The sequence below is a fragment of the Natator depressus genome, chromosome 1, assembly GCF_965152275.1.
Source record: "Natator depressus isolate rNatDep1 chromosome 1, rNatDep2.hap1, whole genome shotgun sequence".
Taxonomy (NCBI): domain Eukaryota; kingdom Metazoa; phylum Chordata; order Testudines; family Cheloniidae; genus Natator; species Natator depressus.
In genome coordinates, this window is record NC_134234.1 from 22,586,301 (window position 1) to 22,611,004 (window position 24,704).

The 24,704-nt window shown below is 41.9% G+C and overlaps 1 protein-coding gene across 6 annotated transcripts in view; it reads right to left on the reverse strand.

Moving 5' to 3' along the window:
- Nucleotides 1–2,322: 2,322 nt before the first annotated feature.
- PICALM (phosphatidylinositol binding clathrin assembly protein) overlaps nucleotides 2,323–24,704 on the reverse strand; it is a 107,299-nt gene continuing 84,917 nt past the window's right edge. For 2 of the 6 annotated variants that reach the window (XM_074956178.1, XM_074956187.1), the window contains 4 exons: nucleotides 23,977–24,036; nucleotides 21,774–21,878; nucleotides 11,013–11,115; nucleotides 2,324–3,643 (listed from right to left, as the gene is read on the reverse strand). In XM_074956178.1, the coding sequence (XP_074812279.1) occupies nucleotides 11,023–11,115; nucleotides 21,774–21,878; nucleotides 23,977–24,036 (258 nt within the window). In that variant the 3' untranslated portion in view covers nucleotides 2,324–3,643; nucleotides 11,013–11,022. Of the gene's footprint in view, nucleotides 3,644–11,012; nucleotides 11,116–21,773; nucleotides 21,879–23,976; nucleotides 24,037–24,704 lie in introns of all 6 variants that reach the window. The other 4 variants (XM_074956159.1, XM_074956196.1, XM_074956149.1 and 1 more) reach the window with 3 other exon arrangements.

Consider the following 24,704-nt stretch of genomic DNA (forward strand, 5'->3'; position numbering starts at 1 on the left):
GTTAGTGATTCTGTGCTGCACAGAGTGCTTCCGGGGGGACAGTTTTCAAGCTATCAGCGACCATCTGTTGCATGCAATATTGCCACACTTAAACCAGTATTTTATACATCCCTGTGATTTCTGTTCCCTAATGACTGCGTTTTCACAGCAGCAAGATCTTTAGATATATTACCCACCTTGTGTGTTCGGTACATTTGAGTTTTTAGAAAATACATGCAATGTCCAATATTTATTTCTCAAATTTACAGCAGTGACAGATTCTTGTGATGACTTTGGCCAAAATAACTTAAAGGAAAAGCTCCATTACTCTGACTCCTTTTATTGTCTAATTTATACCATAAGGTTGTTTCTTTAAAATTTTTTTCCTGGGTTTGCATGCTGCTTTTACTTTTTTTCAAATAGTCTGATCAGTTTCTACGAGGAATCAGAGCCCTCTGTAACAACACAATCATCTCCTCCACGGCTTGCTGAATCAGATGTACAGAACAGCAAGAAGGCGGCAGCTCCGTAGCAGGAGTTCCTGCTCTTACAAATAAAACAATCCAGCCTATGGGAATGAGGTACTCAACTTCCATTGAAAAGTAACGTGAGTTGAGCAACTCACTTAGGTGCCTTAGAACTCCCAGCTTAACACAGCCCACGGATATGAGAACAGCTTACTCCTGAAGGAGAGCAGCCACATGGGACTGAGATAAGCAGCTTGAGTTAAAGCCTGTAGGGGCAGCCTGGGGTTGAACTGGAGCTGCTAACCCTAAGGCAAGTTGTTATGTCTTCACTGCTATTTTAACCTGTCAGCTAGCACGTGTTAGCCAACCCACATTAACATACCTTTTATTTGCAATCAAGGCGTACTCTTATAAATAGGGTCCTGCCAAATCAACAGTCCATTTTGGTAAATTTCATGGTCATGGGATTTTTAAAATCTGAAATTTCGCAGTGTTGTAACTGTGGAGGTCCTGACTATGGGGGAGGGGGGGAGTTGCAAAGCTACAGTGTGTGTTCGCAGTATTGCCACCGTTCTGTGCCAGCACCAGAGGTGGGTCTGACCCGGCCCTGGGAGCAGCCAATGCAAGGGAAAAGGAAGTCCCATCCCTCCACAGCCTGGCCAGGACTAGCAGCCTTAGCCTGGCACAGGGTAGGAGCCCCCAGCTCTGCTCCTCTCCAGTGCTCAGAAGTTAAAGGGAGTTTGGGCTGGCTCTGTGTGTGTGTGTGACGGGGGACGCCCAGGGTGCCCTGCTCTCCCACATACCATGCCACCCTCACTTCTGCACTGCTGCTGGTGGCACTGCCTTCAGAGTTGGGTGCCTGTCCAGCAATCACTGCTCTCCAGCCACCCAGCTCTGAAGGCAGCGCAGAAGTAAGGGTGGCTATATTGCAACCCCCCTACAATAGCCAGATTTCATGGCAGGAGACCATATTTCATGGCCATGAATTTGGTAGGGCCCTACTTATAAAACAAGGCCATCACCACATCAGACACTTCATTTTAAAGGTTGTTTGCAACCAACAAAGGGCTATAGACTTTTCAAATGAATCTCTGAAGTAGAAGGTAGCAGCCTGGGAGAAGAGCATTAGTAGGGAATACTGAAGATTCAAAACCTTTTACCAACCAATACAGGCACTATGTCCATTTTGCATACTAACAGAACAATATTGGCTCAGCCCGCTCACACATTTCTTTAGACAGAGTCCCTAAAGTTACTTGTGTAGTAGCCATTTTACAATGTGGGCCAATATAAGGTCAAGATTTGAACATCAGGGCAAACCTCAGAATAGCTGAAAATAGCCCTACTAGGTTCCCCTCATTATGAACAGGCGCTTATATCATTCTTCCTAGACTTCGAGTAAGCCCTTTGCTTTCATGATGGGAATTTTGTCTCCATAGTCAGCAAGATGCTTCTAGCTTGTCAGCCATGGCCCAAGGCTGGAACATTTGAGGTAGTTGTGTAAGGGAAACTGGTGTAAGCCTGTTCATGTTTCTTTCTGTTTCCCAGTTACAAGCATCAAGTTGCCTGCTCTAAGCATTTTGAGAATGTTAGGGGACACCGGACACCAATGATTTCAAGTAATAGATCCAGCTCTTGGTGAGAGTCTGAATTCGCTCACTTCAATAAAACGAAGGTGCTGTACCACCATGGGGAGAGGCGCAGTATAAAAATCTAGACATTCAGATTGGTGCACTTCCTAACACGTAATATGCGTGTAATTAAACAGATTTGGTATTGTAAGTAAAGAAAGTAGTAATTCTTGCCCATTTTAAGAGGCAAAAAGAAAAAAGCACCTCATACTTTCATACTGTAACAAAAAGGTCTGTGGAAGCTGCATTTTATTTGAAAATCCACCCATTTTTGCTAACATACATTTTAATATTTTAAACAAAAATAGAATCTGCAGAGACAATGCAGCAAGTATGCTTAATTCATGTACAGAATTGCTTTCATATCATTGACTATCCTTCTGAAGGCCCCTTTCCACCCAAAAGTTAACGATGTATTTACGCAAAGCACCGATCAACAGTGCTGCTTTAATTCTTCATTAACTAAATTCTTGCTAGTCGTCATTTGTAAAGATCCTACTTCCCCCCCGCCATTTTTTTTTTAAAGGTACATGATCATAAACATGGCACTAGCCAAATGAAAATCAAGGCTTTTTTCACATAATACCTCCTAGAGTGTTTAAAGAAAAGGAAAGTCTTAAAGTGAAAGCAATTCCTCACATTCATTCTGTAAGGGCCTGATGTCAAATCTAAAATGATGACATGCCAAGCACAAAGCAATAAAGTTCCTTCCCAACGCACTAATGCTGAATTAAAAATGTAGTGTTTCTCCTGGTCAGTTAACTGTTCCCTTGCAAAACCCTCGGCACAGAATTGACTATAAGGATTAATGCATTTTATAACTTCCCTAATTCCCATACAGACTGAGAATTCATAAGATTCAGGCCTTTAAAATAGTTAGTGCTCTCTATGTGTCAGCTGAAAAGCATTTTGAATCAAAATCATTCTTGTGGATAAAAATCAGACATACTGTATACATCCATACTCATTTTCATAAGGAGTTTGATACAATATTAATGTTACTTAAATTGATAATCATAAATAAATACAAACAATATATAAGGAATGTCTACTGCAAACTGAATATATAATTTTTTTTAAAAAGAAAAGTTAATTTTCATTGCTGTGTCTACATTTGTGAGGACTGAAGAAAAGATAACTGCAGAATTAAGAGTTAGGATCTGATCCCCCGAAGAAAATCTTGTTTTGAGTTATGGTAAAGGACACTCATCTTCATTGCCCACAGCATTTCCAAATACAAATCTTACGATTTCAGAATAAGAGCTTCTCTTAGTATGTTACTGATTATGGATACTAATAGGAGTTGAAAGTACTGACGCGTTAGTCACCAGAAAAAAACATCTTAAATTAGGGGAATTCTTGGCTTTATATCGTGTATTGACACTTTCCTAAAGAGTTGTCCCAGTTTCCTTTGTGGGCCTTCATGATTTTCCTGCATCATTTTAAAGGAAGAGGAGTTAAAATACAGCAATTTGGATTTTGCTGGAAGTAGGGGTTTGCTGTTGATACGTGTCTTTTTGGAGCTGTTCCTTTCTCTTCCATCTGGCATGATTACATAAACTGTATCTGGAAAGACAAAAAACATTCAAAGTTAACTTTTCTTTACTCAATATAATGAGACTTACTTAGAAATAAAGGTCTCTGATCCCTTTAAATGTGTTGGACATGGAAAGTCCTCCATATCCAGACTATCAGAAATAAAAGTTCCAAAGATGCTGGTCAAAATAAAAATTTACAGCAAGAATGAAGATGTATACAAGCCCTTGGGATTTCTTTCCAAGTATGCACTCTTCTGTAGTGTTACTGTGGATTGGTTACACTGTTTATCCAAAAGATCAGAAAAATGAAGTAGTCATCACAAAATTGTCACTGCCCAAGCGTTGTAAGAAACTAATCTAACACTAAGACATCAAAGGAAAAGCTCCAATTCCTATTTCTTTTTACTCTAGAAAGACAGCATTCAGTTTTCCGTAGGTTATGCACACTAAAATCAATACTTCTGAAGGGTAATGTTTCCAAAGTAGTTTATATTTGCACACACATTTAATTATATAAATCTTTAAAAACATTTAAAGCAGACACATTAACGTCACTGTTGATGCAAAAGAAAACTCCAATGCCATTTATTGTATAGAAACAGTCAGCTGGTGTAGTATCTATTTCCCCAGAGCAGATAATAGTTCAGTTCTCTCATCATAGTGAGGATGGTCAATTAGATTGTATGCCACAGATGGTAGATACTCATAAGACAATTTTGTATGCCTGTTGCAAAAACACAGATCCACAAATTTTCCTACTGAAATAATTGCCAGATAGTCTCTGCTCAATGAGCACAATTGTCCCTGATTCTTCAGTCAGGAGATTTGGTATGCATGCTGTCAGCAGTTAGTAAGGAAAGAGCTCAAAACAGGGAGAATCATATTGTGTTTCCAATGGACAGAAGCAAAATTAGTATTCATGTGTTTCAGCAAGCTTTGTAACTGCACTGCTTGAGCATAATTTCTGTGAATCACTGTTTTTGGAGTTACACCTCAGCCAAAACAACCTGAGGTTACTTACCTGGAACTGAATGTTCTTTGAGATGCATGGTCCCCATCCGTATTCCACTGACTGGTTATGTGCATGCGCTATATGCCCGGAGCCAAAGCTTTTGATAGTACTGTTCGGCAGTCTGCGCATGTGCCCTGTGTAGCCTCGTGGTCTTGCCCCAGGTGATAAAGGGCATGACGGGCTGCTGGCATCTCTAGTTCCTTCTCTACTGCAGAGCTATTGACTCTGCAGTAGAGGGGAAGGAGGGTGGGTTTCAAATACAGACAGGGACCACACATCTCGAAGAACATTCAGTTACATATAAATAACCTTTTCTTCAAGTGATGGTCCCTATTGTACTCCACTGAGGGTGATTAACAAGCAGTACTTATGTCGTAGGATGGTGCGAGGAGCCTGTGGAATGGACGATTGCTGCTCCGAATAAAGCGTCTGTCGCAGAATCATGCACTAGAGCATAGTGTGTCAAAAAAAGTGTGTACCGAACTCCATGTGGCCACCTTGCATATGTTTGCGAGAGGCACATTGTGGAGTGTAGCTGTAGTTGATGCTTACACTCTCATGCAATGGGCTCAAATCCTTTCAGGCGGAATTGCATGATAGAAGCGCATAATGCACCCTCAGACCCACCTGAAAATTCTCTGGGTGGAGATGGCTTGTCCTTTCATTCTCTCCACTATGGCAACAAAAAACCTGGGAGATTTATGAAAGAGCTTTGTTTGCTCAAGATAAAACGTCAATGCCCTTCGAACATCTAACAAGTGAAGCCTTCTTTCCTTGTTCAAGGCATGAGGTTTGGGGAAGAAGGTAGGTAAGTGTATGGGTTGAGTGATGTGGAATTGGGAAACCACCTTCAGAAGGAACTTGGGGTGGAATTGTAAAGAGACCTTGTCTTTATGAAAAGTGGTGAAGAGGATTAACCATCATGGCCCCCAGTTTCCTAACCCTCCTAGCCGATGAAATGGCGACGAGGAAGGCGACTTTCATGGAAAGGAGAGATAGCAAGCATAGGTTTGAAGATGGTGATCAGCAAGGTGAGGACTAGGTTAAGGTCCTATTGGGAGCAAAAGGTTGAACAGGATGGTATTTTCGCAGGAGACCCTTCCAGAACCGCACAGTTAAAGGGCGGGTAAAGATTGAATGACCATCTACCAGCAGATGGAAGGTGCCTATGGCAGCTGTATGCACCCTAATGGAACTCAGAGTAGCAGCTGTGTTAGTCTGTATTTGCAAAAAGAAAAGGAGTACTTGTGGCACCTTAGAGACTAACAAATTTATTTGAACATAAGCTTTCGTGAGCTACAGCTCACTTCATCGGATGCATGCAGTGGAAAATGTGCATCCGATGAAGTGAGCTGTAGCTCACGAAAGCTTATGCTCAAATAAATTTGTTAGTCTCTAAGGTGCCACAAGTACTCCTTTTCTTTTTTCCTAATGGAACTGACAGTCAGTCCTGAGTCCTTCAGATAAAGGAAATATTCCAGGAGTAGTAGGATGCCCTCTGCTTCAGGGACAAGGCCCTGTTTGGTAGCCCAGGAAGTGAAACATCCACTTGGCTTGATACAAGCACCTTGTGGACTCCTTCCTGCTGCTTGAGAGGACATCTCGTACTGCCACAGAGCATTCCCGCACTAGTGGAGGTGTCCATCCAAAAACCAAGCCAAGAGGTGAAGAGTGTGTGAGTGGGGTGTCTGAGTCTGCCATTGTGTTGAGTCAGCAGCTCTGGGAATGTTCAAAGTGTGATTGGAGGGTGCTCCGATATTCAGAGAAGGAGCAGATGCCACAATTGGCGAGGCCAGAATGAGACTGTCAAGATGGTTGTTGCCTTCTGCTGTTTGATCTTGTGGATCACTTGCAGTAAGGGGGGAAGGCACAATTCGTCTAGTCCAAGCAATTGAGGACTAGGTGTCCCCCTGTGATAGAATTCCAACTCCTCCCCTCCAACAATACTGGGCACATTTGGTATTGTTATGGGGTGCAAAAAGATCCCTCACTGGTCGAAGATGTCCATGATTACAGAGTCATGCAACTCCCATTTGTGGTTGGTTGCAAAGTTTCCGCTGGGAGCATCGGCAATCACATTCTGGGTGCCCGATAGGTAGGCTGCTGTCAAAAGAATATGGTGTGTGATGCACCATACCCAAAGGTGTATAGCTTCCACACACAGGGCTCGGATCTTGTTCCCCCTTGTTTGTTTATGTAGAAGACTGTGGTGGTGGTGGTGGTCTTGACATGACAAGAATATGTTGGTTTCAGATGGTTGGCAGGAACGCCTGGCAAGCTTTGCATACTGCCTGGAGTTCCAATAGGTTTATGTGCATCCTGAACTTTCATGCTATCCAGGTGCCTTGTGTTGTGCAATCGCGGATATGGGCGCCCCAGCCTGTGATGGATGCGTCATATGATTGTCATGGTGGGCAAGGATGGGAGGAAGCTCATCCCTGATCAGACTTGTAGTGGGTTCATCCACCACCAGAGTGAGGAGAAATCTTGTGATGGCATGTGGAGCAGTGTGCATGTGGATTGACGCATGGGGGAGCAGACCCTTCGCAGCCAGGGCTGAAGGCAGTGCAGGTGCAGACAAGTGAAGGGTGTGACGTATGTACAGGCTGCCATGTGTGGAGGATACCAAAGTGATTAATTCTGTCCTCGTCTGGAATCTTTCCCTTGGTAGATAAGCTTAGGCAGAGGTCGCATCTTATGAGAGCTCTTATGAACTCCGGGGACTGCATAGGGTTTAAAGTTGATTTTTTGTCGTTGACACTGGCCCCCAGGGAGGAGTAGAAGCAGTTGGGATGTCGACTCCTGGGCTGCTTCTTTGTACAGTGCTGCTACCAGCCAGTCATCTAGAGAGGGGAAAACAAGGATCCCTTGATGTCCGAGATGAGCTGCCATTGCCAAGAAAACTTTTGTGAATACTCATGGGGCAGTGGAAAGTCCCAACAGTAGGACCCTGTATTGAAGATGCCAAGTCCCCACCTTGAACCTCAGGAACCTTCTGAGGGTTGGGTGTATATTGATATGGAAGGAGGCATCTTGCATATCTATCAATAAGATGCAACCATCATTCCCTCCTTAGAAAAAGGCAAGTGTGACCATACAAATCTTAGTTTGGAAATCGAACGCTTGAGGCAGAGATCAAATATTGGTCTTCACCCTCCAGTCTTTTTGGGGATTAGGAAGTAGTTTGAGTAGAATCCTGTTCTTTGAAAGGAGTAGGGGATTAGCTCCACAGCTCTCCTCTGCGATAGGGAGTCTACCTCTAGTTGGAGGAGGTCATTGTGTGTGTTTCATGCACGCAGATCGAGGAGGGCAGTGAGATAGAGGTGTTGCTGTAAATTCTATGACAGTCGCTCTGGATAATATCTAGGACCCATTTGTCCGCTGTTATGGTTTTCCATGCTGGCAGGAAAAGTTTGAGGTGCCCCCCCGAAGAGAATACATGAAATGGGCATTGGTGTACGGAGTGGTTGACAGCTAAGGACACTCAAATACTGTTTATGTGATGTTTGGGTGTACTGCACTGATGGCTGGATGGTCGATGTAGGCTGAAAGGGCTGTGTACCTGAGGGTGCTTTTGAGGAGGCTTATAGGTACACTGGTGGTATCGCTGTGGAGCCCCGTAATTATATGATTGGTGCGGGTGGTAGAATTTCCTCTTGGGTGCTTTTGTGTAGATGCCCAGAGATCTTAGAGTGGCTCTAGAGTCCTTTAGGGAGTGTAGGGACTTGTCTGTCTTCTGACTGAAGAGGTGCGATAGTCAAATGGGAGGTCTTCTGTAGTGTTTTGCACCTCCCTGGGGAAGCCAGAGGAGTGTAATCAGGATTCCCTCCTCATGATGATCCCTGTTGCCAAGACATAGGAGGCCGTGTCTGTGGAGTCCACTGTTGAAGCATGGATCTGGTGAGTAACTTGCCTTCCTCCAACACTGCCTAGAATTGATTGCGATCCTGTGATGGTAGTTTCTCTGCAAACTGTGCCAATCGCCCATAGTTCATGAAATCATATTTGGCCATCAGGGCTAAGTAGTTTGAAATATGAAACTGGAGTCTGCCGAGAAGACTTTTCTGCCCATAAGGTCCATTCTCTTACCCGCTGTATTGGATGGGGTGGAGTGGGGGGTGTTGTTTGAAACGTTCCGAGGCTGCCTGGATAACAAATGAGTTTGGTGGAGGATGAGAAAACAGGAACTCTGACCCTTTGGTGGGGACACAGTATCTCTTGTCAGCCCCCTTTGGGGCGGGTGGACACATGGCCAAGGTGTGTCATACTTTGTGCACTGGTTGGAGGACAGCGTTGTTGATTGGCAAGGGCACTCCCGCTGGTACCGAACTGTGCAAGATGTCAAGCAGGTGGTGTTGACAGTCTTGTACTTCATCTAAGGGAATCTGTAGAGTGTTAGCTATTTTCTGCAGCAATTCTTGGAACTGGCGATAATCATCTGGAGGGGAGAAGGGGAACGAAGAGGCAGCTGCATCTGGGGAAGATGAGGGATGCCTCTTCGGATCCACCAATACTGTTAGAGTCAGGCTAATCAGTGTATCATCCAGAGCTATGTTGGAGCGCCTACTTGATAAGTATTGTGGTGGTGAAGTGGGGGAGTACTCCCTGACCGAGTGGGACTGTTCGGAGGGTGAATATTGTGGCCATGAGCACCAGTATGGCCAACCTGGTTGACCCTACTGTTGTGTAGCCTGAGACAACAATGCCAAAAACTCTGCGGGTAACGCATTGCCATTGGAAGCTTCCGCTAGTCACGCTACTGGAATGGGAGTGGTGGACTGTGTTGGACATCCGTATCATCCGAATCAGAGGAGTCAGAAACCTCACCAAATGGTGGTGCAATCAGGACTGTCAGAATGGGAGTCAGCAGGAGCATAACAGGTGAAGGGACCCTTCGACTTTGTGATTTGATTGGTCGTGAACATGGAAGTCCCTTCAGTGCGAATAACTCGTGGGGACCCAGAGTGCCTCTGAGTCTCCATGGGGTCAATGGCATCCATTCTGCTGGAGGAATCAGTATTGGGAGCAAGTGCCTGGAGATGGATGGTTTGCGGGACGCTGGCAGAGTCGCCGGGTCTATGATCGGTACTTATGGATCCAGTGATCAGGGCGGCCATTTCTTGTTCTTGTGAGACATGGATCCTTCATGGCCAGAACTCATGGATGGTGCTGAATCCTTCTTAGATTTGGAGGAAGACTTACTGCCATGCTTATGTGCTTGCTTCCTTTGTTCACATCTAGGCCCCGGCATGAGGTCCTTAGCACTGGTACTACAGAGCCTGATGGGGGTTCTGTGGCAGAGGAGGCACTCTTCGTCCCCTGGCCAGGATCTGCTGTCAATCCCATGGCCGACTCCATAAGGTGTTTTCTGAGATGGAGAGTGCAGTTTTCCCCAAGTACAAGCAGGAAAGGAGAGGCAGATACTGCACCTCAACACAATGTGGGCTTCCTCCAAGCAGTACAAACAGTGCTGATGCTTGTCGCTGATGGAAAATGAGCAAGGACAGGAAGCACAGGTTTTGAATGCTGGCATCTTTGGCATAATCCCATACCCAGGCTCGAGTACTGGAGGTGGGGGGAGGGAAAAGTTTGACAGGAAACATTGCTGAAGCTGCATCCCAAGTCCTAAATCTGGTAAAAAAGGAAGAATTGAACAGAAAACAAAAAGTAAATGCACAACAACTAAGAAATCTAAACTACTAAGAGTACCAAGGATAGTTTTGAAAAGTGCATCACAAAGACAACAGGAGCAGAAGCTCTGACTTGGACCATGCGGTGGTGAGAGGGAACTGGAAATGCTGGTGACACACCGTATCCTTTATAGTCTCAGGCAAGACCACGAGTTGGCAGAGGGCATATGGGCGGATCGCCGAACAGTACTACTTTCAGAAGTTCTGACACTGAGTGCATGGCACGTGCGTATAACCCCTCAGTGGAATACAATAGGGACTATCACTTGAAGAAGAAACCATGTTATTCACGATTTCCAGTCATATACTATAAAACTCCTTCAACAATAATGTGGGTCTAACATATATAATTAACTGGCTCTGTAAGCTCCAAGAAAAAAAAGTTCTGCAAGATTAGGGAGCTCCTGGCAAGCATCAAATGTGATGTGTTTTGTAACTGATTCTTCCTGGTTTTGCCCTTAGAGTAGATGCAGTGAAAATACGTCATGTCTAACAAAGCACCTACCAGGAATACATCAATCAGTTGGTACTTCCACAATGCCCCTAGTGCGATACTAATTTGTTTAGTGTATTAATGAATACCACTACAGAACTATATCTGTTTCCAAGAAAATATAAAAAGGAAACAGAACTGTCTCTTTAAATGATCTTTCACTTTATAAAAACCACCATCTCCCCAGAATAGTGAGCAATACCTAAGTTGTTTTACAAGAAATCCTGGAGAGAGAGCTCTGCAAAGGGATCCTTTCCTGAGGCTCTGTGAGGACTCTGACTGGAAGGACTGGATGCTGCAGACAGCTGGTAGAGAAGACGACAGAGAGAGGGAAAGAAAGAAAAAAGGTCTCAGCATGACAGAATATGAAAGGTGAAAATGTAATGAAAGGGGGAGGGATCTAAAAAAGGCATTCTAGACAGAAATGGATTATTAAAACCAGACATTTGGTTGCATGGGAAGCTGAAGACCTGTTCGAAGGTATGTGTAACGTGGAAACAAGCTGAGTGTTACCCTACACTTGGTAAAGGGAACATTTCTGGGTGGAGTGTCAACCAAGTTCACAATACTTCACACTTACATAGAGATTTTCTCCTTCAAAGCACTTTACAAACATTAGGCCTACTTACACCCACCCCTGAGAGAGAGGCTAGTATTCTTCCCATTGTAGAGCTAGGGAAATCAAGGCAAAGAGATTACAAGGCTTGCTCATTGTCACAATAGGAATGTCAGCAGTGGGGTTAGAATTCAGGAATTCCCTATGGCCAGGCACAGCCACCACAGGGAAAGCAGTGGCATCTAGTTTTACAATCTACACATTGACCAACTGTATTTGTGGCTGTGAACAAAATACTAGCAGCCTATATTTCATTAGAGCTCTCTCCCTGTTCTAAACTTCAGTGCAAGTTGAACAGAATAGGGTTTAGTAATAGACCACAGTATTAAAATTTCTATGTAGCCAAGGCCTAAATGGTAAATTGTACTATTTGACTACACTGGTTTATAAATCAGAATCAGTGCAGACCTCTTGCACAGTGGACACTTATTTGGTTTCAAGTGTGTTTTATAAAATGTCGATTAAGTTTATACCTTACCGACAAACTAAGGGTACGTCTACACTACAAAATTAGGTTGATTTTTATAGAAGTCGATTTTTCGGAAGCGATTTTATACAGTCAATTGCGTGCATCCCCACTAAGCACAGTAAGTTGGCAGAGCGCATCCACAGTACCGTGGCTAGCATCGACTTCTGGAGCAGTGCACTGTAGGTAGCTATTCCACAGTTCTCAGTCTCCATTGCCCATTGGAATTCTGGGTTGAGCTCCCAATGCCTGATGGGGCAAAAACATTGTCACGGGTAGTTTTGGGTACATGTCATCAGTCGCCCCTCCCTCTGTGAAAGCAACAGCAGACAATCGTTTCACAGCTTTTTTCCTGGGTTAACTGCGCAGATGCCATAGCACTGCAAGCGGGAGCTCGCTCAGCTCACCATCACCACTGCTGTTGCGGGCAAGTCTACTGTGGGGGCTGCTGTGATCCAAGTAGCCAATGCAATCATTGTTCTGTTATCAAGGGTAGTGACTCTGGCAAACGTGCGGGCCTTTTTAGATTTTAGGTGCATCATATTCCTGTCCTTTGTCACTGGTGAAGAAATCTTGCAGCCATACATTCCACATGTAACAGCTCCAGGGCTCTTGCTCTTTTGCCTTGGCCACACAGCACCAGCTCCTGAGTGCCTTTGCATCAATGGTGAACGGCTCCACCGCTTCCGCTGCAACTCTGCAGCAGATGGTGCAGTAGGACTGCTAGCCGTCCTCATCAACAGTGTTTTGCTCGCTCCACTGCTTCTGCTGCAACTCTGCTATCCTGATCTCCTGCGAGCTGGAGGCTTCTGCCTCAGGCTGCTCTCCCAGCCAGCAGCATCGCGCAGTCGCACCTACCCCAACCTACCCCTTGCTCCCATTGCTCATGAAGCCTGGACAGTAGTAAGGAGCAGTTCAACTATAGGCTGAGCAAGTGCAGAGTGGTGGTAGAATGAGCCTTTGGACGTTTAAAAGCTCGCTGGCGCTGTTAGTCAACGCCAGCACAACCAACATTCCCATTGTTATTGCTGCTTGCTGTGTCCTCCACAATATCCGTGAGAGTAAGGGGGAGACGTTTATGGCGGGGTGAGAGCTTGAGGCAAACTGCCTGGCGTCCGATTCTGAGCAGCCAGACACTGATTAGAAGAGCACAGCAGGACGCGCTGCGCATCAGAGAGACTTTGAAAACCAGTTTCATGACTGACCAGGCTACAGTGTGACAGTTGTGTGTTTCTCCTTGATGCAAACCTACCCCCTGTTGATTTTAATTCCCTGTAAGCCAACCACCCTCCCCCCTTCGAAATAAAGTAACTATTGTTTTGAAACCATGCATTCTTTCTTTATTAATTAAAAAAACTGAGATAAGGGACAAGGTAGCCGCGGGTGGTTTTGGTACATGTCGTCAGTAACCATTCACTCCCTCCCTCCGTGAAAGCAACGGCAGACAATCATTTCTTGCCCTTTTTCCTGGATTGCCTGTGCATATGCCATAGCACTGCAACTGGGAGCCCGCTTCGATCACTGCTGCAGTTGTGAGCATTGTAAACACCTTGCATTTGCCCTTGGAGATTTTGGCATATATATAGGCATTACATCTTTTGGAACGGAGTTTTGATAGCACGGATTCATCTCCCCATACAGCAATCAGATCCAGTTCCTCCCATTCGGTCCATGCTGGAGCTCTTCTGCGATTGCATAGTCACCTGTGCTGATGAGCTCACCACGCTGGCCAAACAGGAAATTAAATTTAAAAGCTCCTGGGGCTTTTCCTGTGTACCTGGCTAGTGCATCTGAGTTGAAACTGCTGTCCAGAGCGGTCACAATGGAGCACTCTGGGATAGCTCCCGGTGGCCAATACCGTCAAATTGCTTCCACACTACCCCAAATTCGACCCAGCGATGTTGATTTTAGCGCTAATCCCCTCATCGGGGAGGAGTACAAAAATCGATTTTAAGAGCCCTTTAAGTCGACTAAAATGGCTTAGTCGTGTGGACAGGTGCAGGGTTAAATCAACCTAACATTGCTAAATTTGACCTAAAATCGTAGTGTAGACCAGGGCTTAGTCAATAGGGGCTCTCTCAAATTGAACCAAGTGTCCACTACTAAAGGGGATTGCACTGATTTAACTAAATCAGTATCTAAGCCAATTTAATTAAATCTGCATCTTTTTTCTGCATAGACAAGACCAGACAACGTTTTTAGTAATTTAAAGGTACTTTTTAAAATGCTGGCTCTAAACGCTTATGATGAAGTATTCCCCTGTAGAAGCAGGAATTCTAGAACATCTCTTTTTACTGGAAAGGGCTAAGGACCTACAAGTTCTAGTAGCAGTAGTAACTAAAATCTCTTTTCTGGATTCCCAGACACTGACATTGTCAAGCAGTTAAATCCTTATTAGTTTTCAAGTATAGCTTATATTTATCACAAACCCTCCTCTTCACCAGTGGTGTGTGTTCTCTCCTTATATTTACCCCACAGTAATGTGCACTTTTGCTGATAAAGTGCTTGGGTCATTTACAACACAGGAAGATGGGAAATGCCACACTAGATCAGACCAGTGGTCCACCTACCCCAGTATCCTGTCTCCGGTAGTGGTCAGTACCAACTGTTGCAGGGTAAGGTACAAAATATCATGCAACAAGGCAGTTATGGAATAACTTGCCCACAAAGAGAGTTGTTTCCTGAACCCCACTATTAGAAGTTGGATTATGTCTCTTCCAAAACTCCTGGGCTTCTTAAAAATCTTTACTATTAGAATTCTGGATATTCTTGTTAACATACTAAAGTCTACTCCTTCTTTGAATCCTGCTAAAGTCTTGACAGTGATCTTATGGCAATGAGTTCCACAGGTTAGCTGTACATTGCCAGAATGCATTTTGCTTTTATGGTTTTAAATATGTCACCTTTCAGTTTCACTGAATGTTCCCTTGTGCTTGATTATGAGAAAGGGTAAACAGTAGTGCCTATCTCTCTTCTCTATATGCTCCAGTATTTTCTTTAATTATCATGCCCCCTCTTCATCTCTAAACAATCTTTTTTTCACTCCGTTACTATGAGTGTTTCCATGTCTAATTCTTATTCCCCATCTCTGTATGCTCCCCTCCCCACCCTCCATTACTGCAATATCCTTTTTGCAAAGCACTGACCAGAACTGAACGTAGTAATAAGTCCAGCTAAGGGAATACCATTGACTTACACAATGATGTAATATTTTCCACATCATTTCTCATCCCACTGTTTAATGTATCCGGATACTGTTGGCTTTTTTGACCATTGCTGCACATAAAGAGGTCTTCACTAAGCTGTCCACAATGATACCCAAATCTTTTCCCCAAGTTTCAAAGCTAATTTAGAAAACAGTTAGGCATATGTAGTTCACACTATTTCTATGTGAATAACTTTGCATTTGTCAACATTGAGTTTCATCTGCCATCGTTTTGTCCATTTGCTTAGCTTTGTTAGGCCCCTCTGATGTTACTCAATTTTCTTCAGTCTTTACTTAAACTGTGTCATCTGCAAGTCTTGCCACCATACCGTTCACACTCTTTTCATTGTGAAATGTACTACACAATATACTCCAGTCTTAACACAGAACCTTGAGGCATCCTGCTGTTTAACTTTTACCACGAAGAAAATTGATGATTCTTATCCTCTGCCTGTCACAGAGGCAAAGTACTGACATCACATAAGTTTCCTGGTACCTTTCCTCCTCCAAAAGCCTTGAACTTAAATTGTGTTACTATTAATGGCACAGCTACAGCAACCTATTGAACGGCTATGTGTAACCCAGTCCTAAATTGTGACTAGCATCTCCTCCTTGTGCTTCTCAACTGTTTCAAAATGGCAAATTGGTATTTGAAGTAAAAAAAGTTCACACACCCACTCCGGCATTTACTATAAAATTGAGTTAAAAGAATATCAATATAACAAGCCTATCTAATATCTGTGTGCTTGAGAGCTTGACAGAATACTTGGCCTTGAAAAGTAAAGGTGTGCAGGGAGTGGGGGATTTTTCTTTAAATATTTTCAGCGCTTGAAGGTCATGATTTGAGAAACACTGGTTTAAAGGGCAAAGAAATGAACTCTAAAACTTGCCCAGTTTAATTAGTTTCTATGCAAATCACTGAAGACCCCAAATATTACGTTTTACCAGACCTAGTTAGATGGTCAATATATATTGGTTGCACTGACCTCCAGGGCATTAGTATGCATCATGTCTAATTCCTAGGATTTTTACTGGCAACAACTTTGATGGAGGTGGCCAGAGACTGGAGACAAGTGAAGAGCAGTTGGTACTTGGAATTTAAAAAAGCGCTCGACTATAAAAAAAAACACAGCCTAGTTGGAGACAGTGCAATGCCATTTAACTATCTGATGGGTTTACTACCTTACTGTAGCTGAAGCAGATCTTTCATGTTTCTACTAAGACACAGATGGACCTATCTGCTTCCCTTTTTACAGCTATATATTGTGTATGTTGGGGTCACCCAAGTTACTGCAAATGAACTATCTTGACTCCTGGCAAATACATAGTAGTCTGATACTAAGGACACACAAACACAATAAGGCTCTTGTTTTTGGTTTTTTTGTGCTGCAGAAGGTTTTCTGAGCAGTGTGGTGGCACATTACATGGAAGATTATAATGCTGATTTCACAATGTTTTGTACTGAAATGACAGTTTATACTGTCATATACACTACTTGGTTATTTAAAGAGAAATGCACAGATTTTTAAGTAGTCAGGCTTGGCTTGTGCCTTTTTACTACCGTAAAAGGCAATCTGAAAGGTTTAAATAAAAACATAAAACAATCTTTCCCTTTTTATTCTTCTGCTTTTCTTATAGGCAACAGGAATATCAAGTCTGGTCTTCCTGGGTTTTGCTAGAATACTGTGTAGTGAATCTTCTCACCCCTTAATTCAAGAGAAGGGGAGTTCAATCTTTAACCAAGATATCCTGGCTCCAATGTGTTCATTAGTCAATGAAGTTTAATAGGTATAAAACCAACAAATAAAACAGTCTAAGTAAAAATTACTTTCTTGCTCAATTACTCAGCTTCCATTGTTTTGACTGATGTCAGACTTTCATCACTTCTCCAGTCACCAGAATCTTTCAGAGAATATAAATTATAATTTTCTAAAATAAACTGGGGAAAAAAGTATTTTGGGGAAAATAGGTCCCATCCCCCCTATGGAAGGCACTTTTAAGAGCAAATAATTCTAAACCCTAACATTTTGCTTGTTTGCTATTTCATCTAATGGTAAGATCAGTACTATTATCTAATTAAAAACTGAAATATTTTTGTTAATGGGCCAATAATTAAATAGGCATATTGCCCAAACAATTCATTATTGAGTGGCCTTATGGTGACTACTTCAAAGCGCTTTTCCAAGTACTTTACAGAAGGTAAAAGCCAAAACAGATATTTGGATTAGTGTGATTTAAGGGAAGAGGAAGAGAGAAAAGGTTGTGAAAAATGAACATACAAATGGACAGGTAAAGCAGGGAGCAAAGTGTTCAAGGTATTTGTCTAAGACGTCTTGTGACCAAAGGCAGTAGGTATCACCTTCATGGCACTGACTGTGGCCTACTATGAATCAACCAACAGCTTATTTTGCAACAAAATAAACTGCTAACAAGCAACAAACCTCACTTCAGAGCAATCCAATTGTACAGCTCAGCTAACAAGACCACTGCCAACATCTCACCAAAAAAGAATCTAATGAAAACTAAGCCCAAATATAGACATGATCATTGAAACTCTCAATATACAATCTTTCTAGTGTAACAGATGATTATAGTCCAACTCAGGAATTATTTAAATATCTACAGCCAGCACTGTCCCTGTTTAGCATGGTGAAGAGGCTCCCACAACAAGCCCTTGTTTTCCTTCTAAGATTTTATTGATCTCAGACTTATTTAAAACTTAGCAACTGCAAAGAGATGTGATTGGGCCAGTGTCAAACTCTCCTTGGTTGCAAAGTAAATGCCTAAAAAAAGGATGTGTTTCCAGTAAAATCAGTAGTTTCTGAAGGAACTGCAACTCCCAATGTTTTGTCTATATGACTCCAACACACACAAAAATGTAAATAATTTTCATGCCAAACCTGTGCCTCTTCACGCATTAAGTATTCTCAAATTGCTGAGGTCAATCTTTCTGCATCTGTTTTATCATCCTATCTGCTGAAGTTTTTGAAAAAAAAGTAATTGGGTCAGTTAGACCCTTCAGTGTTAGTCATTGGGGAAAAGAAAGTACTTCACTTCCAAGGTCTTTGGGGATCTCTTGGACCCCAAACATACAAAATGTAAGTAAAACATGATAGGCAAACCAGTGCCTTTTCTTTCAGCATTCTCAAACCACGAGGAAAACAACTGTTAGCACTGGTTTTGGCTGCATACCTGTTGTGGTTTTAGCATAGCAAAAAAAGTCACTCAAAAGGTTATTGGGGTCAGTTACACCTAGGGTGACCAGACAGCAAATGTGAAAAATCGGGATGGGGGTGGGGGGTAATAGGAGCCTATATAAGAAAAAAGACCCAAAAATCGGGACTGTCCCTATAAAATTGGAACATCTAATTAGACCCCAAATTAATTACGCAGGTATTCCAGCATCAGATTGTTTTTATTTTGAGGCAGCAGTTATGACACGGATATATGACTCTTTCAGCATTGTTTTTACCATAGTTTCAGTGATTTTTGTTTTTCAAAAAATGCACTGAACGGGTCTTGGGGATCTGCAATAACCCAGATAACATTTGCCTCACGTATTATCACTAGAGTCTCCAGAAGAGACTATCCAACTGATGTTCTGGAAAGTCTATGCTTGCTAAGATGAGTTTTCTGGGGAAGCCAAAATTGTCGATACATTTTTTGGGAAACCCACATTTGGCATGTGCTGTTGCTGGGGCAAAGATTCGCTGTTGCATTGTACATGAACATTGCATGTCTGAATGCACATGTAGTTTGGATTTTGCTGAATCACATGTGGCATAACAAATCTTTGAGGAAGACCCAAGTGTTTCTCAGGGACCTGGGTACAGAAATGGTGAAGACCCTGGTGCAGGAAAGGATCACTGCAGCTTTGCCTCAGGGCTCTAGAGAAGAAGTGTCTAGTGTGCTGGTCACCGACCCAGAGACTGAAAAACGAGGATGTTGTTACATCTGTTCCAGAGAATGAGATAGAAAAACACATCAAAAATGCAATACGTCAGAAATGTCCTGGGGTCAGTTAAACCCAACATAAATGCTGTATAGTGTGCTTCTGAATCTAAGTTAGTTTTAAATGCATCCATATGTCTTTTCCCCCAATTCTGTCATACTGTGGGTCTCCAAGACCCCAATACAGAAATAGATGGGTGATTTGTAGTCCAATATAAGGGTTAAAGGAAACCTACACATCACCAGATAAAGAACACTGCCCACTTGCAACTGCATTCTCTCATTTCCCCCGCTTTATGGCAGCCAGCTGGGTCTCAATCCAGCCCCAAGACCTGCAATGTCAATGGGAATGGGTGGGCTGCACTTTTAACAATTCACAATAAATCTAAACACGTTTACTCTAGAACTGAATTCATTCAAGTAACAGAATAAATGTGCAAGTAGTAAAGTTTGCTTCTGTTTTGAAAAGAATAGTCAATTTAAAATTTAGTGAAGTAGAAAATGAAGTCCACATATCTTTGAGGCCCCCTGATAGCCACATTTTCCTATTTTAAAAAACATCTCTTTCCATCCTTAATACTGCAAGGAAGATCCATACAAAACTGAGGATGCTGACTGACTAGATGGGAGAACAGTAATAGTGATTATACACAGAGGGCTGTTATATGCCCAAAAGAAACAATGAAAGGGAAAACATTATTTCTTCAGATTGAAAACCACATTTCTATCTGACCCAGTGTCCCTCCCAGATCATGATGTCTTCTTTTACCCCGAAGTCCCCACTTCAAAGAGGTGAGGCTGAATGTGGACATAGCTACTCTGATCAACCTGGGATGAGGGGCAAAGCACTGCAATATGATGTGAGGCCCTTCTCCTGGATGAGCACTGCTGCCGCTGCAGCGTTCCTAAACACAAGGAGCAAGGGAACCAAGTAGAGTCACTACATCAGCAATATTAACAGTGGCAGACAGACATATAATAGCTTTAATTTAAAAATATGGATACTTTGTGTATATGCACGTTTTATTTACACACACGTATTTCTCTGTATGTGGCGATACATATTACCCCATGTTATATAATACAGTACATCTATATTTAAATGGCCCATCGTGATCAATGGCAAAAAGGCAAAGCTCTCTGCCGAAAAAGGAGTATGCTATAGCCCCCTCACCCTCCGATCACTATTACTTTCAGATAAAAAGAAAAAAAGCTAACTTTGTTAACAACAAAAACTAATTTAATTGGAATGTAAAAATTGAGAGCTTCAGTATTTAATCCCACCAGCCTGTGAAGATCAGACATCCCTGAAGTTATATGTCCTCTAATATTATGGAGGTGGACATGATTTCCCCAAAGCAACTGCTGTTGTTTTAAAGTCCTCTCAAAGGTTGGAACAAGAGCACAGGAAATTTTTTTCCTTTTAGAGCCTCTCATTCAAAATTCTATCTTTACTTGAATAAGAGGATGAGATTTCTTACAAGATGGAAAAGTGCTCTGGACTAAACTAAAGAAGTGGCACAGATCAGGAGAAAAAAGGGTACGAACCCAACTCCAATACTTATTGCCTGTACTCACTTTTCAAAGCAAGGCTTCCATCAGACAAGCTAATATGAACACTGAAGGGGATAATACACTGGCTTCCTTTTCACTGAGATGTCTACAATGGAGTACAGAAGCAGGCAGTGTGTGACAGAGTAATCAGAGGCTGTCCCTGTTTGGTACAATCCATTACTAAAAATTGAACATAAAGGTTTTTTTTTTTTTTTTAAACTGCCAACACAAATTAGGTATCCTTTATATACGTACATACAATATAACCTGAATTTATCCCCCATGTGTGATAGGGGACACACAAAAACCTGGAAAGATACGATGTTTGGAAGAACTGGGGATCCATCCAGGCTTTAAAAATCTGCACATTAGTTCTCTGAGCCCAAGACTGGTTTAGAGGTGCTGGCCAGCTTTAAACTCTGCAGTTAACACAGGCGGATACATTCAGCACACTCAGAAAAGGGGGTCAGTATAATCTCTGGGAGGCATGGGGAGAGTGTGCTTCCTAGAGTTTGGAAAGTCAGGACTACACTGTGTCACAAGATGCTGAAATCTTTCAAAGCTCACATTGGGTGCCCAAATTTGACCTCTGGAATTACCTGCAATTTTGACACACACTGCTATAACAAACGGGCTTATGCTATACCAGCCTTGGGTTATTTTACTTGTGAAAAGTATGAGTTTAAGAGTACAAGAGGTAGCACTGGAGTGCAATTCAGGAGTCTAGCATGAAACAAGTTTGCATAATGTTATGCTTCCAGGAGAAGCTGCAATGAATAATATGAGGGTGAGATACAATGGAACACAAGCTTAGTGATTAAAGGGGATGCACAAATGTAAGATTAAAAATAGTTCCTATCACCATTCATCTAAAGAAAAGGGAAGACAGACATCACCACCTCCTCAAGGGAACTGACCCTTGAGAATGCCATCCTTTTACTTTACTTTTGCTGAACAGGAATTTGTTGACACCAAGTCTGAATAAGCAGCTAAGACCCAATCCCTTTTCTATATAGCACAACGGAAATGGACTCCATATGCCACCACACTAAAGGACAAAACCATCGTTACAACAAACAGCGAGAGTGTAAATAACACAAAACTATTTGTGGCCTGGCTATCAACCAATTTCCCGCATCAGTAAATATAAATATTTTGGATTTTTACTCACTTGTGCTCCTGAAACGGGGCCAAAAGGATTTGGTGGTCTCATGATAGGTTGGCTGTATATTAAAGTTGGTTGTGTCATGACTGGTACACCTCCCACCTGTGTTGGCTAAAAAAATCCAGAACAGCATAGAATTACAAAACACAATTAAACACATGAAAGGGTGGGGGGAGGAAAGGAGCAGGAGGAGATGTGTGAAGAATGACTCTTAGCAACTGGAAAGAACTTCTGAAACTGGACTATAAACTGAGGGTCCCTAAAAATGAACATTGCAGACCTTTACTTTAGAGAACATGTTTGTGCTGGAGTATAGATGCTGAAGCTGTTTCTATGTAATCTTCCCCCAAAACGTTTGGGGCATCGAAGCAGCTGTTTATAATATATGAAGAACTTGTGTTAGCACCATAAACATGTTGACCACAAACACTAAGGCTTTAACAGAGTTCTCCCCTCTCCATTAAGTTGGAGGTACTAGAAAGAAGAAGTCACCTTCACAACATGGGTATTTAAGATGCCATTGTTGTGGCTGTTTTGCACTTTCAAGAACTGATGAAATATGTACATAAAATAAAGATGAGTTAATTCCCAATTTGTCTGACTGAAGTCTAGGTTTTCTTAAGGAGATATTGTCAGGTTAGGGTTCAGATGTAAGACACACATGTGGTAACACCTTCAAAAAAAATTCTAATTTTATTTTCCCCCAAATCAATGTTGGGTGTTTTTGCATTTCACTCAATCTTGACAAAAATATGTGAATCAATTTTGTTCTCTTTTTAATCATACTGAGCTAACTATGGATGTTTACATTACAGTTCAGCCACTGTTTAGTGGAAAAACCTGGTACTATTAACCTCAAAATGCACCGAAGTTTATCCTAGGTAATTTGTTTACAACAACAATTACCCACTAATGGATGTTTTAACAGGGTCATCATTCTTGGAAAAGGACCCCCAGCTGTGGCAATCCTGAACAAATCTGGACTGTTTTCAGAACACAATAGGAAACCTCCTGTTGCACATAGTCAATCCTTCAATTACACAACATCACGCTGAGGTGATGGAAGCTTTAAACAAGTAATAACAGCTGAATAAAATGGTGGAGAGTAGGCTCCTATGCAGGATTTTTTGTGCAATCCTTCCTTGTGTTTGGTACTTAGCTACTGTAGTAATGGGTGCCTTTTGGTGGGGTTCAGAGGGAATTAAATTCAGAAGGAATGGTTAATTATCTAAGCAAACTTTAAACCTGAATTAACAATGGTATTTTTATAAATAAAGTCATTGATTAAGTAGTACAAAAATAGTGAGAAAGATTTTTCAATTATTTAGCTGAAGAATTATTTTTAGATGTTTTCCCCTCCATTCAGGAGCAGGCCCAGGTGTATGTAACTCTTTCCTTATTAAGTAATGGGGTACTCTTTCCTCTTAAAATCTACACAGAATTGTCCCATTCATATCTGGATTAACTGGACAGTTGGAAGTCTCCACCTCTTACTGTTATTTCAAGGAAGTACTTACTGTGATAGCAATGCTCCTAGCATGGTGCAAAAAGGGAATCATCCAAGTTAAGAGTCGGTAATAAATTTACTGTGATGTTTTCACCATTAGATTTTTTTGTACCATTAATTATATGGCAAACAGTCTCACATGGTGTGTGAAGAGCGAGATTTCTATAGATTTGTGTTGCTACTCTAGAGTTGAAGTTCTAGAGACAAAGATCTGACCAACATACAACTACGTGAGTTTTCTTTCTTCACGATGTTGAGTCTCCTGAAATAGAGCTCTAAGTATTTCCTTAATAGTTATCCAATAAAACTTTTCTGCCTCAATAAGGACATTAAAAAGGGGAGACACTAAAGGGGAGTTCTGGAAAGATGAAAACCTGAGGGAGAATTTAGTAAGAAAGGCAAGATGAACAAGTAACTTGACGACTACTTCATTCAATACACACTAAATGTATGGAATAAGTCATCCAGGGGCTAGGTGAAGGAAAGGGTAGAGATGAGTTTAAGAGCCATAGTTAATTTTCCTGCAGAAAAATGATTTAGTGAAGAACGAACAAGAGGAATTGATATTAAACCTACTTAACACGTTTAGGCCAAGTGACATATTGCTCCTAGAATGCTTTATGTTTGCAGTTAACTCATAATAAAAGTAACAAGTAAACCATGTTTATGTAAATAAATTAAGTAACAGGAAATTTCACTAACCATTCCATATCCCATCATTCCTGTTGGTGTTGTAGCAGGATAGGCCATTACAGGTGGTGCCTAACACAGAAAAGAGATAAAACTGAACTGCATGGAAGACTGACTAAGTTGCATACATGATAAATTGCCTTTAAGTGTCAGAGCACTGAGTAGCATATTACTAATATAGCAAAAAAGATCAACCGACACCTATTAGCATTTGTAGGTTTGTGTTAAAGTTTATCTGATTTCAGATCAATAGCAACACTTATGCTCAAGGTTTCTAGAAAGACTTGACATATGTATAACAGACAAGACCATATCGGGTTTTGGCTCACAGTAATCTGAAGTTCCACCTAGAGTTATCTGAGTCTTCAGTCCAAAGAATGTATAGAGATCTAAATATGTATGTTTTGTACTTAATAGGAAATTCGAGGAAATATTTACATATAATATACACAAATAAAATAAAAAGTGATTATCATGATTATATGATAAAAGTGAATACTGCCTGAATCCTATGAAGTATAAAACTTACTACTTATTTTACTGACGTAATTCTGCCCAGGTAGTTCTAAAAATGGAACCAAATATAAAGGCCAAGTTACTGCTGTTATAGTAAAAACATCAGAAGCTCTTTTTTGTCAAACCAGACTACATAGACACTAAAGATTTTTTTTGGGGGGGGGGGGGTTCCATTACTTCAGCACTGATACAGCTGCACCAGTCCTAGCAAAGGTGGGAGTTCT